This window comes from Haemaphysalis longicornis, unplaced genomic scaffold (assembly GCF_048455015.1).
Source record: "Haemaphysalis longicornis isolate Haplotype H1 unplaced genomic scaffold, Haemaphysalis longicornis Haplotype H1 scaffold_9, whole genome shotgun sequence".
Taxonomy (NCBI): domain Eukaryota; kingdom Metazoa; phylum Arthropoda; class Arachnida; order Ixodida; family Ixodidae; genus Haemaphysalis; species Haemaphysalis longicornis.
In genome coordinates this window covers 13,262,357-13,285,345 of record NW_027526460.1, presented here as the reverse complement: position 1 = coordinate 13,285,345, position 22,989 = coordinate 13,262,357, and the positions used below count along the sequence as shown (strand labels likewise).

Sequence of the window (22,989 nt, the reverse complement as noted above, 5' to 3'; positions counted from 1 at the left end):
CGTCTGGCTACAGACTACAGCATCAAAACAATCATGGCAGCCTCGTTGCGGTTCGCTCGTGCTTTCGGAGTCGTATCTAAGTCGCGGACCCTGCTTTGCTCGTCTTCTAATCAGTGTCATGCAGTGAGTGTTACATGGTTAAGAAGAAAAAGCCATGCCGTGCAATTCAAGGAGTTCGGCGATCCGTGCAAAGTTTTGGAGCTTGTCGAGGACCCCGTCCCCGACGCTCTAGGCGCAGAGGAAGTCCTCGTCAAGATTTTGGCGGCGCCGGTAAACCCGTCGGACATAAATACTATCCAGGGCACATACGGAATCAAACCGCAGCTTCCTGCGAAGGCAGGGTTGGAAGGCGTTGGAGAGGTTTTGAAGGTATGCTATGTTTGCCGTGTCATCAGTGTCCAAAAACGTGCGGCTGTGCATTCGGGCGTAACACGTACTGCTTGTTACATGTAATCGTGGCTCCAGCGACGCAGTCACTGCATGCAAGCATTGCTCAGGTGCTTAAGTCTGCCATTGTTTCTTGAAGGCTATAATGATCAGACTGCATCGTGTTGCTGCATCGTGTTGGCGTGACCAACATCGGAAACTTTGTGGCCTGTAATCATCCAGAACTTCTGCAAGGGCTGAAAGCATTTAGTTCTGTGTCTGTTTTAAGGTGGGCAACTGCAATGTGTTTAGAGCAAAATTAATTCCTCTCAGCAATAAATTAGGCGCTGCGATCTTCGTGGAGCATTCCTGGGACTTAACCAGCTCTGAATACGGCATCTTTTACAGCAAAAAGATGATAAACCAGTATGTTGCAATCATTATATGTGTTGCTGGTCGGAGCCTATATCAAACAGAGAACATACTTAGGAAGCAAACTACCAGCAAAGCATACATGGGGCGAATACATATGCAAAAAAAAAATAAAATCATACATTCCTTTAGTTCTGCAGCTTAGAAACACGCTGAGCGGGTGTATGAGAGCAGTCTTAAAACAATAATATTTGAGTTGTTTAAAAATTACAAAACGAGATTCTTTAGAAAAGCTTTTTTACCCCCCTCCCCTGCCCTTGTTTCTGATATTTTAAAGAGTATTGTTATTGGGAGCAAAAGTGGACGCTGGAACATAGCAAACATACATCAAGGGGACCTATGCCGATGACGATAAGGCACCGGGTGGCACAAACTCAGTTTGAGCTGTCATGGCCCCGTTGCGAATACGTTCATTCTTTTTGTGAATAGACTGCTTCACCACCAACCATCAGTCGTCTTATTAGTCCTGTCACCACATAACATCTTTGGTGGAGGATGCGGTCTTCATCCCCATAGTGGTTCCCCAGCTTCACCCCGTCTCGGCTCTTGAAGAGATTGCCTTGAAGCTCTTGGATTGCTTTGGCCGCCCCAGCCCCACTCAGCCATGGGCGCGCCCACTCCTCAGCCAATGACTCTCCAAGTCCAGAGGAGAAGAGATCAGCCGCAACCTGAAGACAATGATGCCGTTTCCCTGCCCCGTTTTCCGGCGTACCTCCGGAAGCTTCGGATGTTCGTTCATTGTGTCGGCAGGCACAGCTGTTCCGGGGCCAATGTTCATGAAGCTCACCATCATCTGTGGCGGCAAGACTTCACTGTATATTCCCATCTCAGCCCATCATCGTTGCACCCATCCAAGTACTGTGATCTCAAATCGGGATGGTCACCTTCGACGAGGGGGAAATGTTTCGGGAAGCAGAAGTGGACACTGGAACATAGCTCAAGGGGACCTACACTGACAACTATAAAGCACTGGGTGGCACAGACTCAGCTCGAGCTGTCATGGCCACATTGTAGATTCATTCTTTTTGTAAATAAATCGCTTCACCATTGGACAACCATAACAGGACTAATAAGACAACCATTGGTTGTCTTATTAGTCCTGTTGCCACGTAACAGTATTAAAAAATTGCAAAATAATCTAGGAGCTGACATAAAGAAGTCACAAATTACTACATCAACAAATTTTCTGATATCCTGTACGATCAACAAAAGCACGGCGTACACTTAAGAATTTATTAGTGAAGTGGCAAACTGTTTTACCGTATGCAGTGGCAGTTTCCGGGCAAACTTTGCGGCAAGGCTCGGGCTGATGAATTTAAAAGGCATTTTCTGCTTTCCGGGGCTCCACCTTTACAGAGCACTGGAAGCTCTAAAAATTGTTTTTTACAACCTTTTTAATTCTTTGTTCCTTTATCCTGCTTCTCCCTAAGAAATAGTGGCGCTAATTAAGAGTACTAAAACAAACTTGTGTGGGTTTGGCAACATTAGTGCAAAGCCGATAAAGCTGTCTCTGACCTTATTGCCAACGGAGTATGTCATATAAGCAATTTATTTCTTTCCACTGCTATCTTCCGTGATAAGGTGAAAATTGCAAAAGTATGTGTTTTGCATCAAGGAGGATCTGTTGACTGCTTCAGAAATTACTGGCTAGTATCCATTCTCTCGCATAGTTTACAGAAATAGTGACAAAAGTAATTAATGACTGAATAACAGAGCATCTAAACAAACATGAATTATTATCTCCACATCAATACAGATTCCAAAAAGGCAAATCTACAGAGACCGGATTACCTAATATTACAGATGAAATGGCTAAAAACCTAAAAAACCACCCCTACACGCTGGGGATCTGAGATTTCAGTAAAGCATTTGATTCTCTTAACGGCATACTTTTGACGAACTTACCGCATTATAGCATACAAGGTATCTCACTTCAGCGGCTACAGAATTACTTATCAACCCATTCTCAATATGTTATTATTAACAATGACCAATCTGATTTTTAAATAAAACATTCTTCAGTGTACTACAAGGTTCAATTTTAGGAATTTTATTTTACCTCTATGCTAATGATATTACAGCTTTTGCTGGCACCCAAGACATTGTTCTGTATGCCGACGGTACAGCTGTATTCTTTTCAGCGGATGATATACCGTCTCTTATATGGACAGCTAACATGTGGCTTCAAAACTTGTCGAATTGGCTTTATCCGAACCAGCTTAAATTGAGTACCAATAAAACGAAATATATACTGTTTTCCTCCATTAACAGTGCAATTTCATGAAAATCCTGAGATGTATATCATGTAAGTAATGTTGGCATAAGATCACATATTCTATAGGTCTATTAAGCACACTTTGTACGCTGCCACCTGCACATCTAAGGCACCAACTTCATTTCACCACCGTTCAATCGTGCATCGACTACTGTCTGTTAGCGCAGGGCAACTCCTTGATATACAACCATAACAGTCTTCACATCATGCAGAAAAAAGGAGTTAGTTTCATCTCAACCCTAACCAGGTATGAACACACGTCTTCTGATGTCAGACAGCCTTGGATCCTCCCAATTCATGACTTGTATAAATTGAAACTCTCGGAAATTGTTTTCACAAATAAAAAGAGACCATGATTCATTCTCAATGTATGCTGACCATGAACGTCACTACAACTTAAGGCACAATAGTGTTGAAAAACCTAGAACGAGAACTAAATATGGTGAACAGATTTCAGCTTGGCAGATTCTTAATGTTCTTAACCAACATAGGAATGTAATTGATGTTATTAATAAATTGCCGTGCATGCATATACTTATGTTTCTGCAGTGCGTATAATATTTCCTCCTCTTGTCTTTAACTGTCTTTGTGTCTGTCAGGTTGTATGGGAGTTACGTATGTACAAGTAAATGGACCCTTTATTTGTGCTGTTTCAGTTGGCTATTTTTGGCCCATTTTGCTCTTTTTTTTTTCCTTTGAAATCATGTACTAGAAATGGTACTGTACCTGCTTTTTGTTGTTTTATACCATGACTACCCTTTTTGCATTGGATGATAGCCCTTTTTTGTAGTATCTGAGTTGTTATATCTGTATATTATTTGTATGACTCTGAACTGCGGTGATATTGCTGTGTGTCTTGTCAGGCAATTTTATGTGTCGCCTTTCACCCGTGAGCCACTGCATAGTACTGCACTGTTAAATAAATAAATAAAATGAACAGTTCTCGCTTGATTAGGCAGTAATCATTGCTTTCATAAATTATCACTTTATTTATGCCCACAGCAGGATGAAGGCCTTTTCCATAGATTTTCAATGGCTCTGCCCTTGAATGTCTTTATTTCTTCCCATGATCGAGTTAATTGTCTCTCCCTCCTTCTAGTCCTCTTGCTTGGCAGTGTTATGACCCATACTACTCAAGATATCATGTTGTGACCTAGGCCTACACAAGCGACATTTTTGGAGTGGCCGATGACCTCGTGTCAGTACGTCCTGGACGCTTTCCAGATATGAGACGGCAGGGTGAAAAGTGCAGCTGGTCTAACAGCACTTTGGCCCCAGCGCGAACATTCCAAGCAATACAGGTTGCTGACACACAATTCAGCGACTTCAAATGCAACGGCTACACGTGGGGGCATCAGGTGTGAAAGTTACCCATAACTAACTTTCACAGCTTCGACAAATGCTGTTGGTGAGCTTCCAGTCCAAGCTTTGTACCACAGTACCACCCTTTAAATACGGGGAGGTTTCGTTGGCCTGAAGGCTAATGAAGGAACTTGTTAATGTGCAGTTTGTAGCCACCGAGTGAGCCTTGGCTGTTGTCCTCTGGTCTGTCCGTCTTTCTTCTCAGGTTGGACAGAATGTCAAGGACCTGGAGCTGGGGAACTGGGTGCTTCTGCCAGGGGACTCGTGGGGCACCTGGAGGAACTTTGGAAAAGGGGACCACAAGAGGTTTCGCAAGGTGAGACAGAGGACCTGCCCACAGGAGGGACGATCTCTGACAAAATCAGCTCATGTGAAACATTTTATGGCAAACAATAACTGTGGAAGTAGACGGCAAAACTTTCGTACAAACTAATAATAAGAAAACATGTCCCAAATGCCAAACTGTATAGCAGAGTGAAGCGGTATGCAGCGTGGAGTGCACTAAAAGTATGAGCTATTTATTATGCTTGAACTGTTAAGTAAGTTCTCACACGATTTAAACGTCAGTGCTGTCAATAGTAGTGCAGTCAACTCTCAACAATTCAAAGTTGCCTAATTGGAATTTTCGGTTAATTGGAAGTGATGTGGCTGGTCCCGGCAATTTCAGATTCAATCCAATGGAATAAATTGCTACATAATTCAAAGCTAAAAGCCTGATTAGTTAATTGTAAGTTCATATAAAAAGCATTGAGGTGACTGTCCTTTCTCGATAGAATTCAAAATTTTCTGGCGCAAGAAAACCGCTGTGTTCTGCACTGATGTCTGTGCCATCGCAACTGAAACAGTGCACAGTTGATAATGTGGCAGGCCAGTTCAGACTCGCACCAGTATATGCATCTCTCTCTTTTAAGATTCTCAACTTTTATTTTTTTTCCTTCTTTGTGCACAGCACTAGTGAACAGTTTCTGGGGTAGACACTTCAGGCTTTTATTTTAGGGATAGGTCTCAACTGTCATGGCAACCCAGGTCACTTGCTCGACTTGGGGACAAAAGTTGCGATTCTAAGCGGAGTCCAGAGGGAGCAGCGTTACGGACCAATAAAAGCAATGCTGTTATTGTGCCTTTTGTTTAATTGGAAGTTTGGTTAATTTTAAAGGAGCACTGACACGAAACTTTTTTGTTACACTTTTATTGCTTTTATCGATGCTTAATGGTCTGGCAAACCTGAAACAGCACTTCAAATACTTCAGCGCGCGATAGTTAATTACATTGAACAGCCTGAAAATTGTTTGTTTCAAATTCCTGCGCTTTCATCCCGAACGGCGCATATGACAGAATCCCGGCCTGACCTCACCGCTTTGTGCGGGCGTCACCGGCGCCCGCTTGAGAGGGTGTTGCGCGGGTGTTGAGAGGGTGCGCGTGAAGTGACGTCACGAGTTTTTGACAAGCGCTTTTGCGTCACTTCTTTTGGCTTCACGGGGTGATGTCACGCTGATGTCCATTTGCTGAGTGCCGCTTCGCGTCGCAGGCCGCTCATATTTCAGCCAGGGTATTCTGTTGAGTGAAGGAAGCGAACTGTGCAATAATATTAACGCCGAAAATTGGTGTCAGTGCTCCTTTAAGCTTTTCACAGTCCCTGTGGACTTCATATTAATGGGAGTGGACTGCAGTTATAACGAAAGCATAATGAATTAACAATGTTTATTGATATGTTTTTTTGGTTGGCATGTGCACGAAGGTCCAAGGATCACCATATTCCTTATGTAGCATGCTACAAAAACGTGTGGCCCAGTTGCTGTGAGGACACAAGGAGCATCGGAATGGCCTGATCTCTATAGCTGACACGAAAAAATTGCACCGATGTGCAGAGTTGCTGTTGTTTTTGTGTTACTCCACAGAATAAAAATATTTATGCCCATAAACGTTTCAGAGTTAGTAGCTTGTGCAGTAGCCACGGTTAGTAGTGTACCATCTGCGGTAAGTGAAGTGCAAACCACACACAAACAGCTGTTCTTGGCATGACACTGAGGTGAGGGCTTTACTAAGACTCATTTTCATAGCATTGTTGTTGCAGCAGAAGAAGGAAATGGCGTAATGGCCAATAATTTCTAATTTGGCGTGCCACAGTTGTCTGGGTGTCTTTCGCTGTTGATAGTGCAGGTTCAAGTTTCAACTTTATTTGACACCACACACTTGCAGAGAAAGAGTGATGCGAGGGTGAAAGTAAAAAGTCTTTTTTTTTTTAACTTGGAAATGGCCTGTACCCCTGGTACATTGGCCGAGCGAAAACAGCGAGTGGCGTCTTCTTACGTCTTATTATAAAAAAAAAGTGGCGTCTTAATATAAAAAAAAAACACTAATTAGAATGTTGGTACGTTCTAATAATTAGATGTGCAGTGTGCTGCTTTGTTGGCTTAGCGAATTGCTTTTCTTTTTGTGTGTTCACGTGGTGCTTGTGAAACGTTACAGATATCCAACAAGCTGGACATAGTGACAGCGGCCACAATGACTGTGAACACACCGACGGCCTTCCGAATGCTTTCGGACTTTGAGACCATGATGCCGGGGGACACGTTCATCCAGAACGGGGCCAACAGTGGGGTCGGCCAGGCGGCCATACAGATTGGCAAGAGCATGGGCCTCAACTCCATCAACATCGTGCGTGACCGGCCCAACCTGCAGGCCCTCAAGGACAAGCTCAAGTCACTGGGAGCAGACTACGTGGTTACCGAGGAGGAGCTCAGGTCTGGAACGCATTGTACTGCCCTGTTTCTCGACACTCGTACGCACCTGTGTTTTGCATGGGGCGATTCAGGCGATGTTTGAGGACGTCTCATAGTGCTCATTGGCTATTCAGAAGGATGGGAAAGCAGTCTGGCTGTGGTAAACACCTTCCTTGTGGTTGGTTTTGCCAGTATTCCGAGGCACTAGTGAATTTGATAATAGGTAGGGGGAGGTTTTCTTTATGACAACTGCTCCTTTAATAGATTTCTCACCAGGCTTAAAGGAGCCATGAAGAGAAAACAAAAGTTTGTTTTATTCGAAAGATTAGGTGTTTCATAGTACCCCAAGTGCTTTCCCGGAAGCAAATGATGCTTTATTCACTGAGAAATAAGGCAATTTAAGCCAAAATTTTAAATCTCCCGCTAAAATTGCACATTTGGTGACGTGAGCAATGGTGTCACACGGGCCGGTCCATGAAACAGATACTTAGTATGTCGACTCCATATAGCACCCACACGCGGGAGTCGACCGAGACGGCGGCCATTTTAAAAATGCTAGTAAAACCTAGTGCACCCGCAGCCCTAGTCATGGAATCGCCTGATCCGGAGAACAAAACTCTCGCCGAGGAGCTCGGGCTTGCATTTAACAACCTCACACCACTTGAACGCTCAACGCTTCTAAGTGCACGAGCGGCAAGAGTTGTGGGATACGCGGTGGACGGGAAAGCGACCATTCCGCGATAGCCACAACAGACGAACGCCCTGCCGTCGGCACCGCTGCCTCGTCAGCGCCGTCGCCACGGACGAATACAGACTGGTACGTATGTGCCGTATTTTTATTACGGTTAATAATAGTTCAACTTCAGTAGCAGTATCGCTTATGCCAGTTGGCCGGTGTCGTGTATGGAAAGCCGTTCGCGCGAGCTCTCTGCTTCGACCAGAAAGATACGAGCGTCAATGCGCGGTGTTTACGGCATTTTTCCTCCAAGGTCAGAGCGCCTCGAACCCGAAAATTCGTCTGCGCGACGGCGAGATGTCGAGCTCGGCCAGGCGGTTGTTTCGTACGCATTGGCGCACACGCTTGCGTGTTCGTTCGGAACTTCAACCGTTTACTCCACCGTTCTTTGTCATAAAAAGAATGTGCAGTATGTTTCACGGGCATTTAGCTCGTTATGCAAACTGTAAGCCCTGCCTAACATGCGTTTGCTTTTGCCGGCCTCCGCCAATCGCAGAGCTTAGCCCATGTGACGGCATAGGTTCTGTTGCGGGAAATGAGCTGGTGGGTCGCATGACCATTCCCGTTTTTCCTAATTATGTAGCTTATTTGAGCGAAGTTTGCGTTATAAGGGGTGTCGTTATGGTTCTAACGAGGCAATCTTTCGAATGAACCAAACTTGTGTTTTCTCTTCATGGCTCCTTTAAAGTTTGGCCTGTTAACTGAAATATGTAGCATCTTCTCTGACCTTTGAATTTAATTTTGGCTGTGTACAAGGACACTTTGGGAAGGATGCCACTAATCAGTGAAGTGATAAAAGCATGCATTGTGCTGCACGGCCATCTTTTAGTTTAGGGTACTGTCCATAGATTTGAAATTATACTGGATCGTGTTCTCCTAAAAAGCACATTTCCAGTAGCTGTAATGCTATGATGTTGTCAGCGGAGATGATGATGTCCCACGAAAAAATGCTCTGCAGCAAGGCAAACCTCGCTGCAGAGCTAGCAGTGCCTGCCAATGCAGATGAATCAGAATCAGCTATTTCTCTTTCCCTCTAGTGTGCTAAGCAGCACCTGTGGGAGAGATGTGCGGGAGGCAAAGCTGAAACAGTTCAAACGTTTCAGAAATCACCTGAACACAGAGTTGCGGCGTTCAAAAATACAATACTATCAACATATCTTTGAAAACATTACTCAGCGACGCCCTGATGTGGCTTGGAAGACGATAAACGATGTTCTCGGTCGGAATAGTAATAGGTCTGCTGTGGAAATGTTAACTGTGGGCAACCGTGAACTTAAAGGAAAAGAACTTGCCAACTACTTAAATAATCACTTTGTTAACACACATGTAACAGATAATTGCCCACCAGATATCAGCAGTCACAATAGCAGTTATATTGATAGTATACTTCTTAAACCAACAGACGAGCATGAAATCCACAATGCGTTTATGACTTTGCGAAATAACAAGTCACTGGATATTGATAACATTCAAATTCGACCTGTTAAATATGTCTTGCCGTTTATCACTTCCCCACTTGCTCACATCTTCAACTTAGCAATTGAGTCTGGCATTTTTCCCGGTGCCATGAAAAGGGCCAGAGTATCAGTTATATACAAAGGGGGAGACAGGAACAATGCCGTCAATTACAGACCAATCTCTGTTCTACCTGTTTTTTCTAAAGGGCTTGAAAAAATTATAGGTTCCCGATTAACAAACTTTTTCGATGCAAAAAAAGTGCTGAGTCTCAATTTGGCTTTTGGGCAGGGAAATCCACAGAGTTGGCTTTATTGACCCTAAAAGAAAACATCATAAGAAACATTGAACAAAACTTGTATACAGTAGGTCTTTTTCTGGACTTCAGTAAGGCTTTCGACTTAAGGGGGGACGTGGCTTTCAAAATCAACTTTTTTATTTCTGAGTGGATTTTGATGAAAATTGGCACAGCAACTGGAAATGCTTCTGTGATAACACCATAAAAATTTCAAGATAATATCTTGATAACCTTTTTATTTATTAAATTTTCTTTCTTTTCCACTTGTACCGAGCTTGAGCGACTTATAAAACACGATAGAAAACTTGTTCGAAGTGCTTTGCATTCCCAAATGAATGGGCGAGGTCGTGACAGTTTTAAAATTTTTTTTTACAAAACAATATTTTTTAGTTTTCCTTTTTTTAGAGGTTAATGTGCAACAGGCATGTCGACTGTGAGCGACTATTTGAATAAAAAAGTCGCAAAAAACAAATCTGGAAAACCAAAAGTGTCACTACCTGAACTGTTCATCAAGGAATGTAATGCAAGAAACGGAATCAAAATAGACCCAGTGGTCACGAAGAAATCCCTGGAACAAGCGACATAGGTGGCAAAAAAAACTGTTTTGAGAGAACGGCTTCCGAAGTTGCAACATAGGTTTCACTTATCAGAAGTCACCCGCCGCGGTGGCTCAGTGGCTAAGGCGTTGCGCTGCTGAGCACGAGGTCGTGGGTTCGATTCCCGGCCGCGGCGGCCGCTTTTCTGATGGAGGCGAAAAGTAAAAACGCCCGTGTGTACGAGATTTCGGCGCACGTTAAAGATCCCCAGGTGGTCAAAATTAATCCGGAGCCCTCCACTACGGCACGCCTCATCGCCTGCGTTGCGTCGGCGCGTTAAACCCTACAATCAATCAATCAACTTATCAGAAGTCGCCACGGTTGCAGCCTTTCATGTCCTTTTGAACATGGGGCTTCTGGAAGGCCTTGCCTTGAAATTTGAGTGCCTTTTACAGCCTTTCTCTTTCCAGAAAACATCATTTTCAGCTCCTCCGTGAAGAGTACATACCCCCTTTGCAAACCAAACGGAGGGAAAGTTGGGTTTCAATGGGCTTTCAATGCAAAGTAGGTTAGCTGGTTGGCTGTATCGCACTGGACAACCTCCTTTTGCAGTGTTGTCACCATGGAAACACGTTAAGCATTTTTTTTACTTAAATTTCAACATTTTTTGCTTTTTTATGTTTTATCTTGCCTGGCACAGCAACTTAGTACTCATACGTGCAGGTGTTCATTTCCAAAAGTTTGCATACCACAAGGATGAAAATGAGCTACTTTGAAGCTTGGTAGAGTATTCTGCATAACTCCCAACTTCAATGCAAGAGCATATTTTTTTACTACTTTTGACATTCAAGGCATCCAATATTTCTCGCAGCACAGCCAGTATGCCCTAAGCAATGGTATCAATAATTTCCCTAAAAAAATCACTGTTAAATGCTGCCACAGTAACGTACATTTTTAACGCAGAGAGCATATTTTTATTCCTATATTACTAATTCAAACCTGTTTGCATGAAAATTAAAAGTGCACGGGAAACATAGCGCAAGAAAGGCGATATGGCTCGCGTGCATCGCAGCGCACGCTTACCGCGACATATCGAACTTTGATTATACCTGATATGGCTGGTAAGGTCGCTTTTAAGATTAAATCTAACGTCGCAGGCATTAATTACAACTACTGGCGTTCAATCGTAACCGGTTGCCCAGTCATGTGATGCTCCAATGCGCGTCGGCTATGCCGTGCGCGCCGCAGCGTTTGACGCGTCGACCGTTTCTTTCTCAAGGCTAGCGAGCCCACAGTCAAAACACAGCAATAACTAAGCGTGTAAACATCGCAAATCCGACTAAAAGTTCACTTCACGAACCGCTATCGCAAGCGCGCACACCGCGTCACCCTCCAAGGTCTGGCGATGGTAGAGTCACGCGCACCACGAAGCGTTCGATGACCTCCGCCTTTCGAGCCACACAACTTCCCGTAATCTGGCTCGTTATCTCTGGCATTCCCATCGCGATAACGTGCGTGTTGAATACCACAGATTGAACAGAAACTCGGCCGAGCGAAGCGGCGAAAATGGACTCAATCTGCTCGCTACGCAGCTCAGGCGGCCGCCATCTTGCGTTGCGCCCGCGACAGCGACATCCAATCAGGAGGGTCGTTGTTCTGCGCCCCGACCGGAGGACCAATAGCGCTTCAGCATCTATTTCTAGCTTCGTTTGTGCGTCGTTTCTTTTCTGCCGTTTGTACGTTTGTGAATGAACGAAGATACAAGAGACGAGCAGAACCGGAAAGACGATCGCTCGGCCGATCTAACCATATCAAAATGGCCGCGCTCGGTGGCACCGTTGCGGAGATAGAGCGCTCCGAAAATTGCCGTTTTTTTCGCCCTTTTGCGCTGATAGTTTGTCACCGCGCCTGACAAAAGTATTTTTTTATGCCACTTTGCGACGCTTTTCAGAGTAAAAACTTTGCAGACGCACAGAATAGGAAACATAGAAGCCGAATATGTGGGTTTCAAAAAAACGATGTTTTGGTCATTTTTCCGAAGTTGAAAGCCGCGTCCCCCCTTAATTGACCATGACGTTCTTACTGCTAAGCTTGCGCAATACGGTATCCGCGGAAAACCTTTGGCCTTGCTTGACTCTTACCTGCACGGCCGACAGCAATGCGTTTTTATTAATAACCACAAGTCATCTCTTTCACCTGTCTTGCAGGGAGTACCTATGGGTAGTGTGTTGGGTCCCCTTTTATTTATTACTTACATAAACGACATTGTCCAGATTGATGGCGAAGTTAAATTTATGATCTACGCTGACGATACCACTTTCACTGTTTCGGGTTCTAATCTAGATAACATAATTGTAAAATGCAATGACGTCCTTAACAAGGTATCTTTATGGTGCAAAATGAATAGGCTCAGAATTAATCCAACGAAAACGAAGGCCATCATCTTCCATGCTAAAAACAAACAACTATCTTTTTCTCATCAGCTAAGTTATGAACACGAGCCTGTTTCCATTGTCAGTGACCACAAAATTCTAGGAGTATATTTTTCTTCAAACTTAAAGTGGGACACTCAAATCGACTTTCTTAGCAAAAAGTTGTCGGCAGTTACAGGACTACTATCGCGTTGCCGTAGTATACTTCCGCTAGAAGCAAAGCTTCAAATCTACTACGCCCTATTTTATTCATACTTAAATTACTGTAGTTTGGTCTGGGCTACAACAACTAAAACTAACATGAATAGGCTTATTACCATACAGAAAAGAATTGTTCGACAAATATCAAATCTAAATCGCACAGACACAGCCCGAGAAGCCTTTGAAGAGCATAATTTGCTACGAGCCGATAAAATGTACGAGTTTCGCCTATTGCAAATGTTCAAGTTTTCATCAACCAAAATTGTTAATTACCTCTCTTTTCTGGCATCGTTACAACCTTACTCACAGGCTGTCAAAACTCGCTGCACCGATATATGGGCGGTACCACACTTCCGTACAAATTACAAGTTTCAATCATTAGCTCATAATATTCCCGTGACTCTAAACAAACACCAAGAAACTACTGGATACAGCAGGAGGCAGCTTAGAAAATATATGGCGCAATTGTAACAAAAAAAAAAGATATCTGGAGTGTTTCAGTCATTATTGTATCTAGCTTCCGTGTCCGACCTGACTGTTATGTACAGTGTGCCTGTACAGTGTGTTCTACATCATGTTCAGGGCCGTACCCAGAAATTTTTTTCGGGGGGGGTTATGAATTTGGGAAGGGGGTAGTTTTGCTCAAAGCAACAGTAAGTATGGTTTACGTGCTGTCTGGAAAAGATTTCGGGAGGGGTTCGAACCCCCAAACCCCCCCCTCTGGGTACGGCCCTGATCATGTTTGTTTTTGATTTCGTAGTTGTTGCATTGTGATTATGTATGGTGTATATGAATTTTCTGCGTGAGAATGAATCTAAATTTTGAATTCTTCTGATCCAGTCAAAAAGTTCGTTTCTTTTCCTTTCTTGCCGAAATATGTTTCTTTATGAAATATTTTTGTGAATCTTGAGCAAAAACGTGTATTATTCCAGCTGTATTTATTTACCTTGTCTGCTGTGCCTTGTAACGGCTTCCTGGCCTTTGTCAAGCTGTTCGAGCAGCTTTTAGCCAGGAAGTCGTCCAGTTGGTTCTGGGAAAAATAAACTTGAATTGAAAAAAAAAATTGAATTGAGCAGCTGAGGAAAGATGCAGCTGGCAAGACGTACCGCCATAACTCTGGTGGTAGCACTTACTCTTCCCAGACTGCAGGGAGCAAGGTTTTACGTCACGCAGCCTTCAGTGCTTGGTCCACCAGCTGACACGTAGAAGGCACTTCAGGCGTGGGGCTTAATGTGTTTACATTTTCCCAACGAATTGGTTCTGCCTAGGAAGTACACCTGAGCAAACTGCCGCTTTGTCACGTTATCTCTGTCACAGAATTGAGAGGTAACTAAGTGGCCGATGCCTCGGACGGGAGGGGCGACAAACAACTCCCCCCAAAGGGCGAATTCAGTGATGGGGTCCGGACCTGCTAACCGGCGATAGGTCCACGCCTGATTGGCTGCTGGCGTGAGGCACGAGGCGGGGCACGGGATAACCGTTTCAAAACAAAGCACATTTACTTTGTCCACATACACTGGAAATCCAGAACAGGCCGACACAGAGGGTTTGACGACTAAACAACACACTGCAGTTGACACCCCGTTTGGGTCAGAGCTGCCAAGAAACCTACACAGAGTACATTGATGACAATGAAAGAAACTGTACTCGCCGTTACGAGCCCAAGAAGGAGGGGACCGTAGATGAAGGGGATAGTAAAGTGTACAATAGGTTGGGTTGTAGGCTTCCCCCAACTGTTAACCGAGGCCCGCGAGGAACGCATACAGCATGGTGCACTGAAGGAGGCGGATATAGAAGCCAGTGCATTTCACTTAGAGAAGTACAACAGATAAGACGAGTAGAAAGAGTCCGAAGAAGGGTGGAGAAGGGGAGAACAGCTTAGCTGGGGACCGGCTGATGGTTTTGCGTGACGGAGGCTGTCGGCCGTCTGTGGTGGGGCGCCGCTCATCAGCGGCACAATTTGGGGAAACTTTGGTTGCGCACTTTCACCTCCTTGAGGCAATCTTCGGGGGCCCGGAATTCACTGCCATCGTCGCTCGGCCTCCCCCAGCACAGCCCTCAAGGCCGACGCTGGCCGGCCGTCCGTCCGGCCACCGCCAGTTCTCACTCCATTCTCCCCGCAAACCCTGCGCTGCATTGTGCACACAGTCCCTCGGGCCGTGCGTCTTCCGAGAATCTCTGCGGTGTAGGCTTCCGTTGGCTGCGGCACTCTTGCTACCTCTCTCCCCGAAACACACGTCCAGCCGACCCGGGTGCGGCAATGGAGGCGGAAACACTCATTTGCTACGCTGTACGCCTCCTCTTGGCCCAAAAATGGCGAGCGGCAAGAAAACCAATCAAGGAGGAACATTAATTTCGCGACAATCGCCTAATTATGATCTATACCTGTGCTACCATTTTATGTCAAGTCATGTGGTTGTCATATATTTCTTATTTTCAGTGCACTAATTTTCTTGCTGAGTGCATGTCCTTGACCTCTGTGGTTAGAATGAAGGGCAGCAAGCAGCCACTGAATACTGAATGTCATACTGAAGAAAAATATGCAAACATGTACCCGCCGCAGTGGCTCAATGGCTAAGGCATTGCACTGCTGAGCACGAGGTTGCGGGTTCGATTCCCGGCCGCGGCGGCTGCTTTTCTGATGGAGGCGAAAAGCAAAAACACCCGTGTGTGCGAGATTTCAGTGCACGATAAAGATCCCCAGATGGTCAAAATTAATCCGGAGCCCTCCACTACGGCGCGCCTCATCGCCTGCGTTGCGTTGGTGCGTTAAACTGTATACACTCAAGAAAAATATGCATTCACTTCACTGATTTGCTTATGTGTTCACAGACCCAAACCAGTTCATGACAATACTGAGTAAGTGCACGCTGTCGTTTCTGCATCCATTAGCACGTTTGTTTATTAGGTGCCCACACACAGCTTTGGTCAACAGTTAAAAAGAAACCTTATGAAAGAAGAATAAGCATACGGAAATAGACTTAGAGTAAATTAGAAAATAAACAAAGGTAATTTGAACTATGCTCCTTAAACATATAGCAAGAGAGTGAGGTTCGAAATCACCAAAGCTTTATGACATATTTCTGCGTTCTGGTTTGCAAAGGGGCCAAGCAATCCTGTCAAAAGCAGTCCGGTCACCAGCTGTGGCTACAGAAGCTCTAATCTAGTATTTCAAGTTATCGTCTCTACCTCCCCGGCTTATTTAGGCACAGGTTATCGTGGATGACTGTCGATGTGGTGCTGTTACCATTCTTCCAGGCGTATGACAGATCTAGATCGAACTGCCCCATCTCGTCGACTACCTCCACCCTCCCTGGTTTGAAGATTGCATTGATGCCATACTGGGGGGAAACAATTACTATACATCGTACAGGACTAATAACTAGGTGAAGCATCCCAAGAATGCGAACAGCATTAAGACAATGAATTGTGAACGCCATATGGGTGCCAGACAAATGATGCCCCTCCTGCCCTTGCACGCTCTGAGTGTCTTCACCCCTTTGGCAACAGGGGCCCCGTGATGAAGGAGATCTTTTCGGTGGTGCCTCCCCCGAAGCTGGCCCTGAACTGCATCGGGGGCAAGAACGCCAGCGACATGATGCGGCACCTGGCCCGGGGGGGCACGGTGGTCACCTACGGCGGCATGTCCAAGCAGCCGCTCATGGTGTCCACGGCCGCGCTCATCTTCCAGAACATCCGGGTGGTCGGCTTCTGGCGCACCCTCTGGACCAAGCAGCACAGCCACTCCAAGGCTGACGACGACATGTACGAGTACCTGTCCAAGATCGCCCTCGAGGGGAAGCTCCAGCCACCCGTGCACAGCCTGGTCCCCTTCGCGGACTACAAGGACGCCGTCCAGATGTCCATGGAGGCCTACGCCGGAGCCAAACAGATCCTGGTCATGGATGAGCGGTTCGCCTGATCCAGGGGAGGTACCTGATGGGCCACAGGCACACGATGGCACAATGTTTGTTAGCTCCAGGCTCAAATGTTATGGTTATGTGCTGCACAGCCGTTAAGTGCGGTGGAGCTGAAGTGTCTGGAAGAACACGGCAGCGCAACGAACAAGAAGTAGACAAACACTTGCGCTTTGTGTTTGTCGCAAGTGTTTGTCGACTTGTCATTCTGTCCCGTCTGTTGTGCTGCTGCTTCCTTTCGAGACTATGCACCAACCAGCCAAAGTTTCCCTCAAGCTGAGGTATTCTTGTCATTGCAAGGTGAGTCCATTAGCTATTTAAAATAACAGTGAACTGGGCATGTCTGTGCTGCCCATAGGACAAGCTGAAGAAAACACAGAACCAGCACTGGTAGTGTTTTTTTCCCGTTATCTGTTTCGCACCTTTGTGAAGATGTTTACTGTTGATTGTATGCAAGCTGGTTAGGGGAAATGAGCTCGCCAGCCACTATATAACCACATTTTTCACTAGTCTGTAAACTTTGTATCTTTATTAGCGTTTCGTTTCATTTGGAAGGTGAGTAGACATTGGCCGTAAAAATGATTTTTGACAGAGAAAGGATCAAGATGTATTTACTGTACTAAACATTTATACATACGAACTGTACACGTCTGTGACGCCTTCACAGCTAATGAGAAATTAAGATGTTGCCAACGAGTTGTCGCTATGATAACCTGGGGAGTCAAGTTCTTACTTAACCTTCTTATTTTTTATGTGGTTATTAAATGCAGGTATGTTATCATATTTTTCTAGAGCATTAAACAATTCTTATGCTGAAAATTTTGGGTGACATGTCTTGACGTTGAGACCTAACACACTAATTGTATTACTGGGGTCATCTTTATAAAAAAAGAAGCACCACCAGGCAATGACTGCACAGAATTGGAGTATTGAGGTATTGCATCACATTAGTTTACTCGATTCCAATGGGAATAGAACATTGCTGAGTGCAAACAGTGATGCCTTAAGGCACACTAATGGATCACTCACTGTGCCACTAGGCCTATTGAGCACAGGTGCTCAAGTCTGCAGTGGTTGACTCTTGTTAACTCTAAGTTGATTTTTAATGCATACTGGAAGCGGACTTCTTTTCTGCACCATCGTTGGAGGCATCGAAGGAGTACATGTCATTAAGATCATGGTGGTTGTACCAGGCTGTAGACAAATGCCATTTTTGTAAACAAAGCAGCTGCCACTGACAGCTGTGATAGAGTGATGTAAGTAAAATGCTGGTATTGAAGATAGGTGTGCACTTTTCATACTTGGAATGATATTTCATGTACTGTGTGTCAGGTTCGCATAAACACAACTGGAAAACACTCCATGCAGCTATGATTTGTGTCTTTAGTGGTCTCTACCGAGTGCAGGCAATGATCGTAGATGCAGTATCACCTCCACTGATGGCAGGCAAAGTGTCCTGCAGCACTTGCATGTGCATGCAGGCTCCACTTACTTAAGGCGATGGCACCAGCCAATAGGAGCTCAGCATCGTGATTGGTCACTCTTTGCCCCTGCTGCCTGGCCTTGTGAGATGGGACATGCAGCTACAGCCTTATTGTTTTTTCTTTCTCACATTTGAAAGCAAAGCTTTACTAGTCTTGTCGAGTGGTTTTGTAGTCGCGGTAAACGACGGCTGTGTTCGCCACTGTCGCTGCCGCTGCCGGCTTGAAACATGCGTTCTTGTCAGCTTGTTTGTACCTGACCACGGGGCTCGCCGCTTGCATGCGAGCTTGGCCATAAATGAGAGCGAGGCTGGGCCATCTTTTCTAAACATTGCGCGGGAGCTGGAGGCTTTGAGCTGTTGTCAGCAAGCAGCGTCTTACCACCTCGTGTTGCTTTACTATCGTAACTCGTGTTGCTTTGGGATTCAGGGACTCATGTTGCTTTGCTATTGTAAGTGACAGTTGTCTTGACACTTGGCCCTTTCTTTATTTATATAGGTACCTAAAAAAAAGAAGGCATATTGAGAAAGCCAGCACGAAAAACAGAACAAGCAAATGGGACAGACAACACAAGTGCCAGTGGGGTGCTGTAGCTTTTACAACGTTACAAGTATCAGTGCTTTTTTGCCCAACTTCTCGTCGTCATGAGCTAAATTTCTTCGACATTTGACAATGTTCCGTAAGTGTGTGTGAAGCAGAGTTCTGGGGCTCTGTTTCTCTCCTAGTCCACCATTGCCTTTCCCGTGGCCATTTCCGGTCAAATAGTTGCGAATAATTTTGTAGTAGCAGCAGACGAACAAGAAGTTAGACAAGCAAAGCTAACAAATGGCCGTGTATCTACTACTTTTATTGCAAATGTCACCAAAAGACTATAGTTCACTGGTGCCCCTGCCATGTAAGGACCTCCCTTCTCTTTCCTGCTCACCTATCACACTGTTCCTTTCCCGTCTCATTCCTCCCAAGTTAACAGACTAGAGGTTTGCTCGAGTCAATTTAACTCTTTCGTTACCACGCCTATTCGAATCGATCACCGGTGATCGATGGTTTATATTGCCTATTTCGATATGTTGTAGTCATTTATCATGCAGCTAATGCGGTCAGTGGTTAGTCTTGGCACTGCCCTTTTAGAATCAGTTTAAATTTTCCCGCTCCGGCGACATTGAGATTTTTGACGGCGTTTTTTGTGAGCTGAGGTGCGTGTGTTTTTGAGGAAGGGGGCGTGGCTGCTGCCCTTGAGAAAAAAGCATGCAGATCGTCGTTAGGCTGCATTACCATAATACTTTTTTGTCAAAAGGCTCCCGGCAAGTCAAATACCAAATAATGCGGTCAGCTTTGTAGTCCGACAGCGTTGAGAGGTGATAATTACTTGAAAATGGCCCCAGCTATTCACTAATGATGTTTGGTTCGGACAAAGAGCAGCTTTATTCTCCCAAAGCTCATTTCTGATGGTCCCCCGCATGTCTAGCAGGTGTGCCTGCCATTTTCAACCAGTTTCCAGAAGTTTCGGTTTCGTTTTTGCATTGCGAAATTCATATTTGGCGCTACTACGCAGTTACCCAACTACAAGCACATTTGCCATGGCGCCTCCGTTGCCCGCTACTGCTCCTCAAACAAGCATGCCGCTCGCGCTTCCACTTTATCGACGCCTTGCTTCTGTGATAAGAGCTTCTGCTGAAAGTCAAACGATAACACCAAGTCGTCGGGTGTCAGTTCAGACGAGGAGAACGCTTCCAATTGGCCTTGAACACCGCCAGCTGTTCACCGGCCAGTTTCGGTTTCATACGAGGGTATTTCCGGAGGTCTAGCTCGCTTCTTAGTAGTACTGTCTATTCTGACAGAGTCTCCAACAGCCTTGTATTTGTTTCTCTTCGAAACTGTTAGGTGGCGCTGCAATGTAGTAGGCTTGGAGTGCTGAACTCGTTTCACAGCCCGATGGCGGCTTGGTGGTGAAATCTTGCTGGGCATGATTCTAGCGCATCGTACCTTATTCCTGCAAGCAAGGCTACCATAGTGAGTCAGAACATGATAACAAACCGCAAATGAAAGTTATGACTGATAAGTGATCATCAGAACGTCAATAAACATCCACCAAAGAGTTTGGTTCTCAACTCCAAGCGGATTTTTTCCCATCGCTTGCTTGCCTTAAATATTGTGCCAGTCATAATCATTGACAAGGTGTTTTTACATTACGTGGAGGCTAATTTGGGCCTTTAATAATGTCAAACCACCAGATTTCTTCTAGAGAACCATCCAAAAGAGCAAAATTTGAAATAGTGGTTGGGCTTCACCACATGGCACGGGCACCACGCGGGTGGTGCCCGTGCTTTTATATCTCACATATTGTACTGCGCAACTCAATTTTTTTTCTAGGACGGGTTTTTGAAATGTCTACCTACAAAATGTATATTCTCAATTTTTTCTACTACTGGTGGTTTATTGTACACAACTTACGTTTTCTTATTTTCTTCGATGCGTGGACAGAAATTTCGAATTCGATAATTTTTTTAGCAATCATTATTTACGAAAACATTATTAAAACTGGTTTCATTGGAAAGCGCGAGGAATAATCTGCATTTTATGTCACTGCACTGTGTGCCTAACCAATATGTACAACGCAAAAAAAATGTTTTGTTAGACCCTTAAAAATTGGCCAATTTCCCGCGGTAACGAAAGAGTTAAATTTACCGTATTCCACTGCTCCAAGTCGAGTGCCTCGATGCCAGCGCTGCCTTACGGCGGAGACACGCGTGAATCGAGGCACCCTACTACAACATTTATAGAACCACGATGCCCTACTGCACGAGCGTTCCAAGCGAAACGTGGATCCAAATTAGTGGAACCTTTCATTGCTATTGCCGGTTGATTTCTTAAGTGCCCGCCAGGAGGTATCATTGGCAACAGCAGGTGAATGTTTCCTGCCATTGATATAGTATTTCATTCGCTATCGCAAAAACCAAGCATCCATGAATTTTTTAATAAAGGAACACTGCAAATATCACTTATGTATTGATTTTCTACCTTATATGCGTGTAATGTCTTGTTCGTGTTCAATAATGTTGACAAGTATGAACACTGACACTAGACTTAGATGTTCAGATTTGGCTGTGAGTATGTAAGACTATTGCACAAATTTTATTTCACGTTGGCCAGGTCGCTGAATCGAGTCACAGGCAGACAGACAGACCAAAATTTCTGCGTTTTAGTAGCCCAAGAAAAACTATCGTCTTAAAAAAAATAACAGATTTGTACAGCTATCCTTCATACGTAGCTAGATTCATTTCTGCTGGTGCTGCACTGATAATGCTGCATACCAGGCTTTACATTTTAACCTCGAGAATGGGGCTATGTTTACTTGGATAATGGGTGCGCTTGTTTGTCCAATAAACACATCTGCGATTTTCATTCAGAAAAAAGCAGGCCAAAGCTACGTACTTGTTATGAAGACAGCTGCTATCTGCTTGAATACCAGACGCTATCTCGCTTGCAGGGTGCCCGTTACCTGATCCCCTTCCATGTGGTTGTGCTCCACCTTTGAACATTACCTGCCGCAGTGGCTCAGTGGCTAAGGCGTTGCACTGCCGAGCACGAGACCGCGGGTTCGATTCCCGGCCGCGGCGGCTGCTTTTCTGATGGAGGTGAAAAGCAAAAACGCCCGTGTGTACAAGATTTCGGCGCACGTTAAAGATCCCCAGGTGGTCAAAATTAATCCGGAGCCCTCCACTACGGCGCGCCTCATCTCCTGCATTGTGTTGGTGTGTTAAGCCCTATCATCAATCAACCACCTTTGAACATTGACGGCACTTGTTCATGAGAGTGAAATGTAGATAAATGTCATATGGGAACCCCAAAGCGTTGTACAAGACTCCTTTCTGGTTTTGAATAGGTTTCTTGTGCACGGTAGGGATCCTAATCTGGTAAATTTCTATGTTCTGGCATGCTTACTGTGATGGCGTGCCTTGTGTAATTATTTTGTTGCAGCATGCTGACAACTTCATTTTGTGCACAGGGACGTCATTCACGATTTTGATGGAAGACTTTAACGCAATGGTCGGTAAGAAGCAAATGGGAGGAAGTTCAGTGGGAAACTTTGGAATAGTCAATCGCAGCAGTCGAGGAGATACACTGGCGGGATTTTAAGGGAGAAATAACTTGGCATTGATGAACACATTCTTTTACAAACGAAAGAATATGAAATGGACATGGAAAAGTCCCGATGGTACAACAAAAAATGAAATTGACTTCATTTTAAGTGACAATGCAGGTATTGTGCAAAACGCAGAGGTTCTAAGTAAGATTCAGAGCAGCGATTACAGGATGGTTAGATGCATGCTAAGGTTGAATATCAAAAGAGAAAGAAACGAAACTCGTGAAAACTAAGTAACCCCGCATGGAGTCAGTTAGAGCCAGATTTCAGCAGTTTAAAATAACTCTTCAAAACAAATTCACACTATTAGATGAGCACAACAAGGTCAGTGAAGACAGGCTAAATGAGACCCTAGCATCGGCAATCAGTGAATCAGCAGCAGCTGTGGGAGAAGCAGCATGTAGGGAACAAAGCGGAAAACTAACTAAAAAAACAAAGGAACTAATTGCCAAAGAACCTGGAAGGGTCAGTACGGTAGATTTGATTGAACTGGCCGAGCTGTCAAAACTGATTAACAGAAGTAAAACAAACGACATCCATGCATACAACATAGCCGTCATTGAGGAAACGCTGCGAATACGGGGAAGCTTTAAAGCAACTCAGAGATAGCTAGCCATCAGCAAAGACAGGG

General features: G+C 44.8%; 1 protein-coding gene across 1 annotated transcript; it reads left to right on the top strand.

Annotated features, from left to right (window-relative positions):
• LOC144152119 (enoyl-[acyl-carrier-protein] reductase, mitochondrial) lies at nt 1–22,063 on the top strand. The gene is made up of 4 exons (XM_077683331.1): nt 1–369; nt 4,641–4,751; nt 6,905–7,179; nt 16,327–22,063. Exons 1-4 carry the CDS (start codon nt 34–36, stop codon nt 16,736–16,738), a joined length of 1,134 nt encoding a protein of 377 aa, XP_077539457.1. The 5' UTR covers nt 1–33; the 3' UTR covers nt 16,739–22,063.
• The last annotated feature ends 926 nt before the right edge of the window (nt 22,064–22,989 follow it).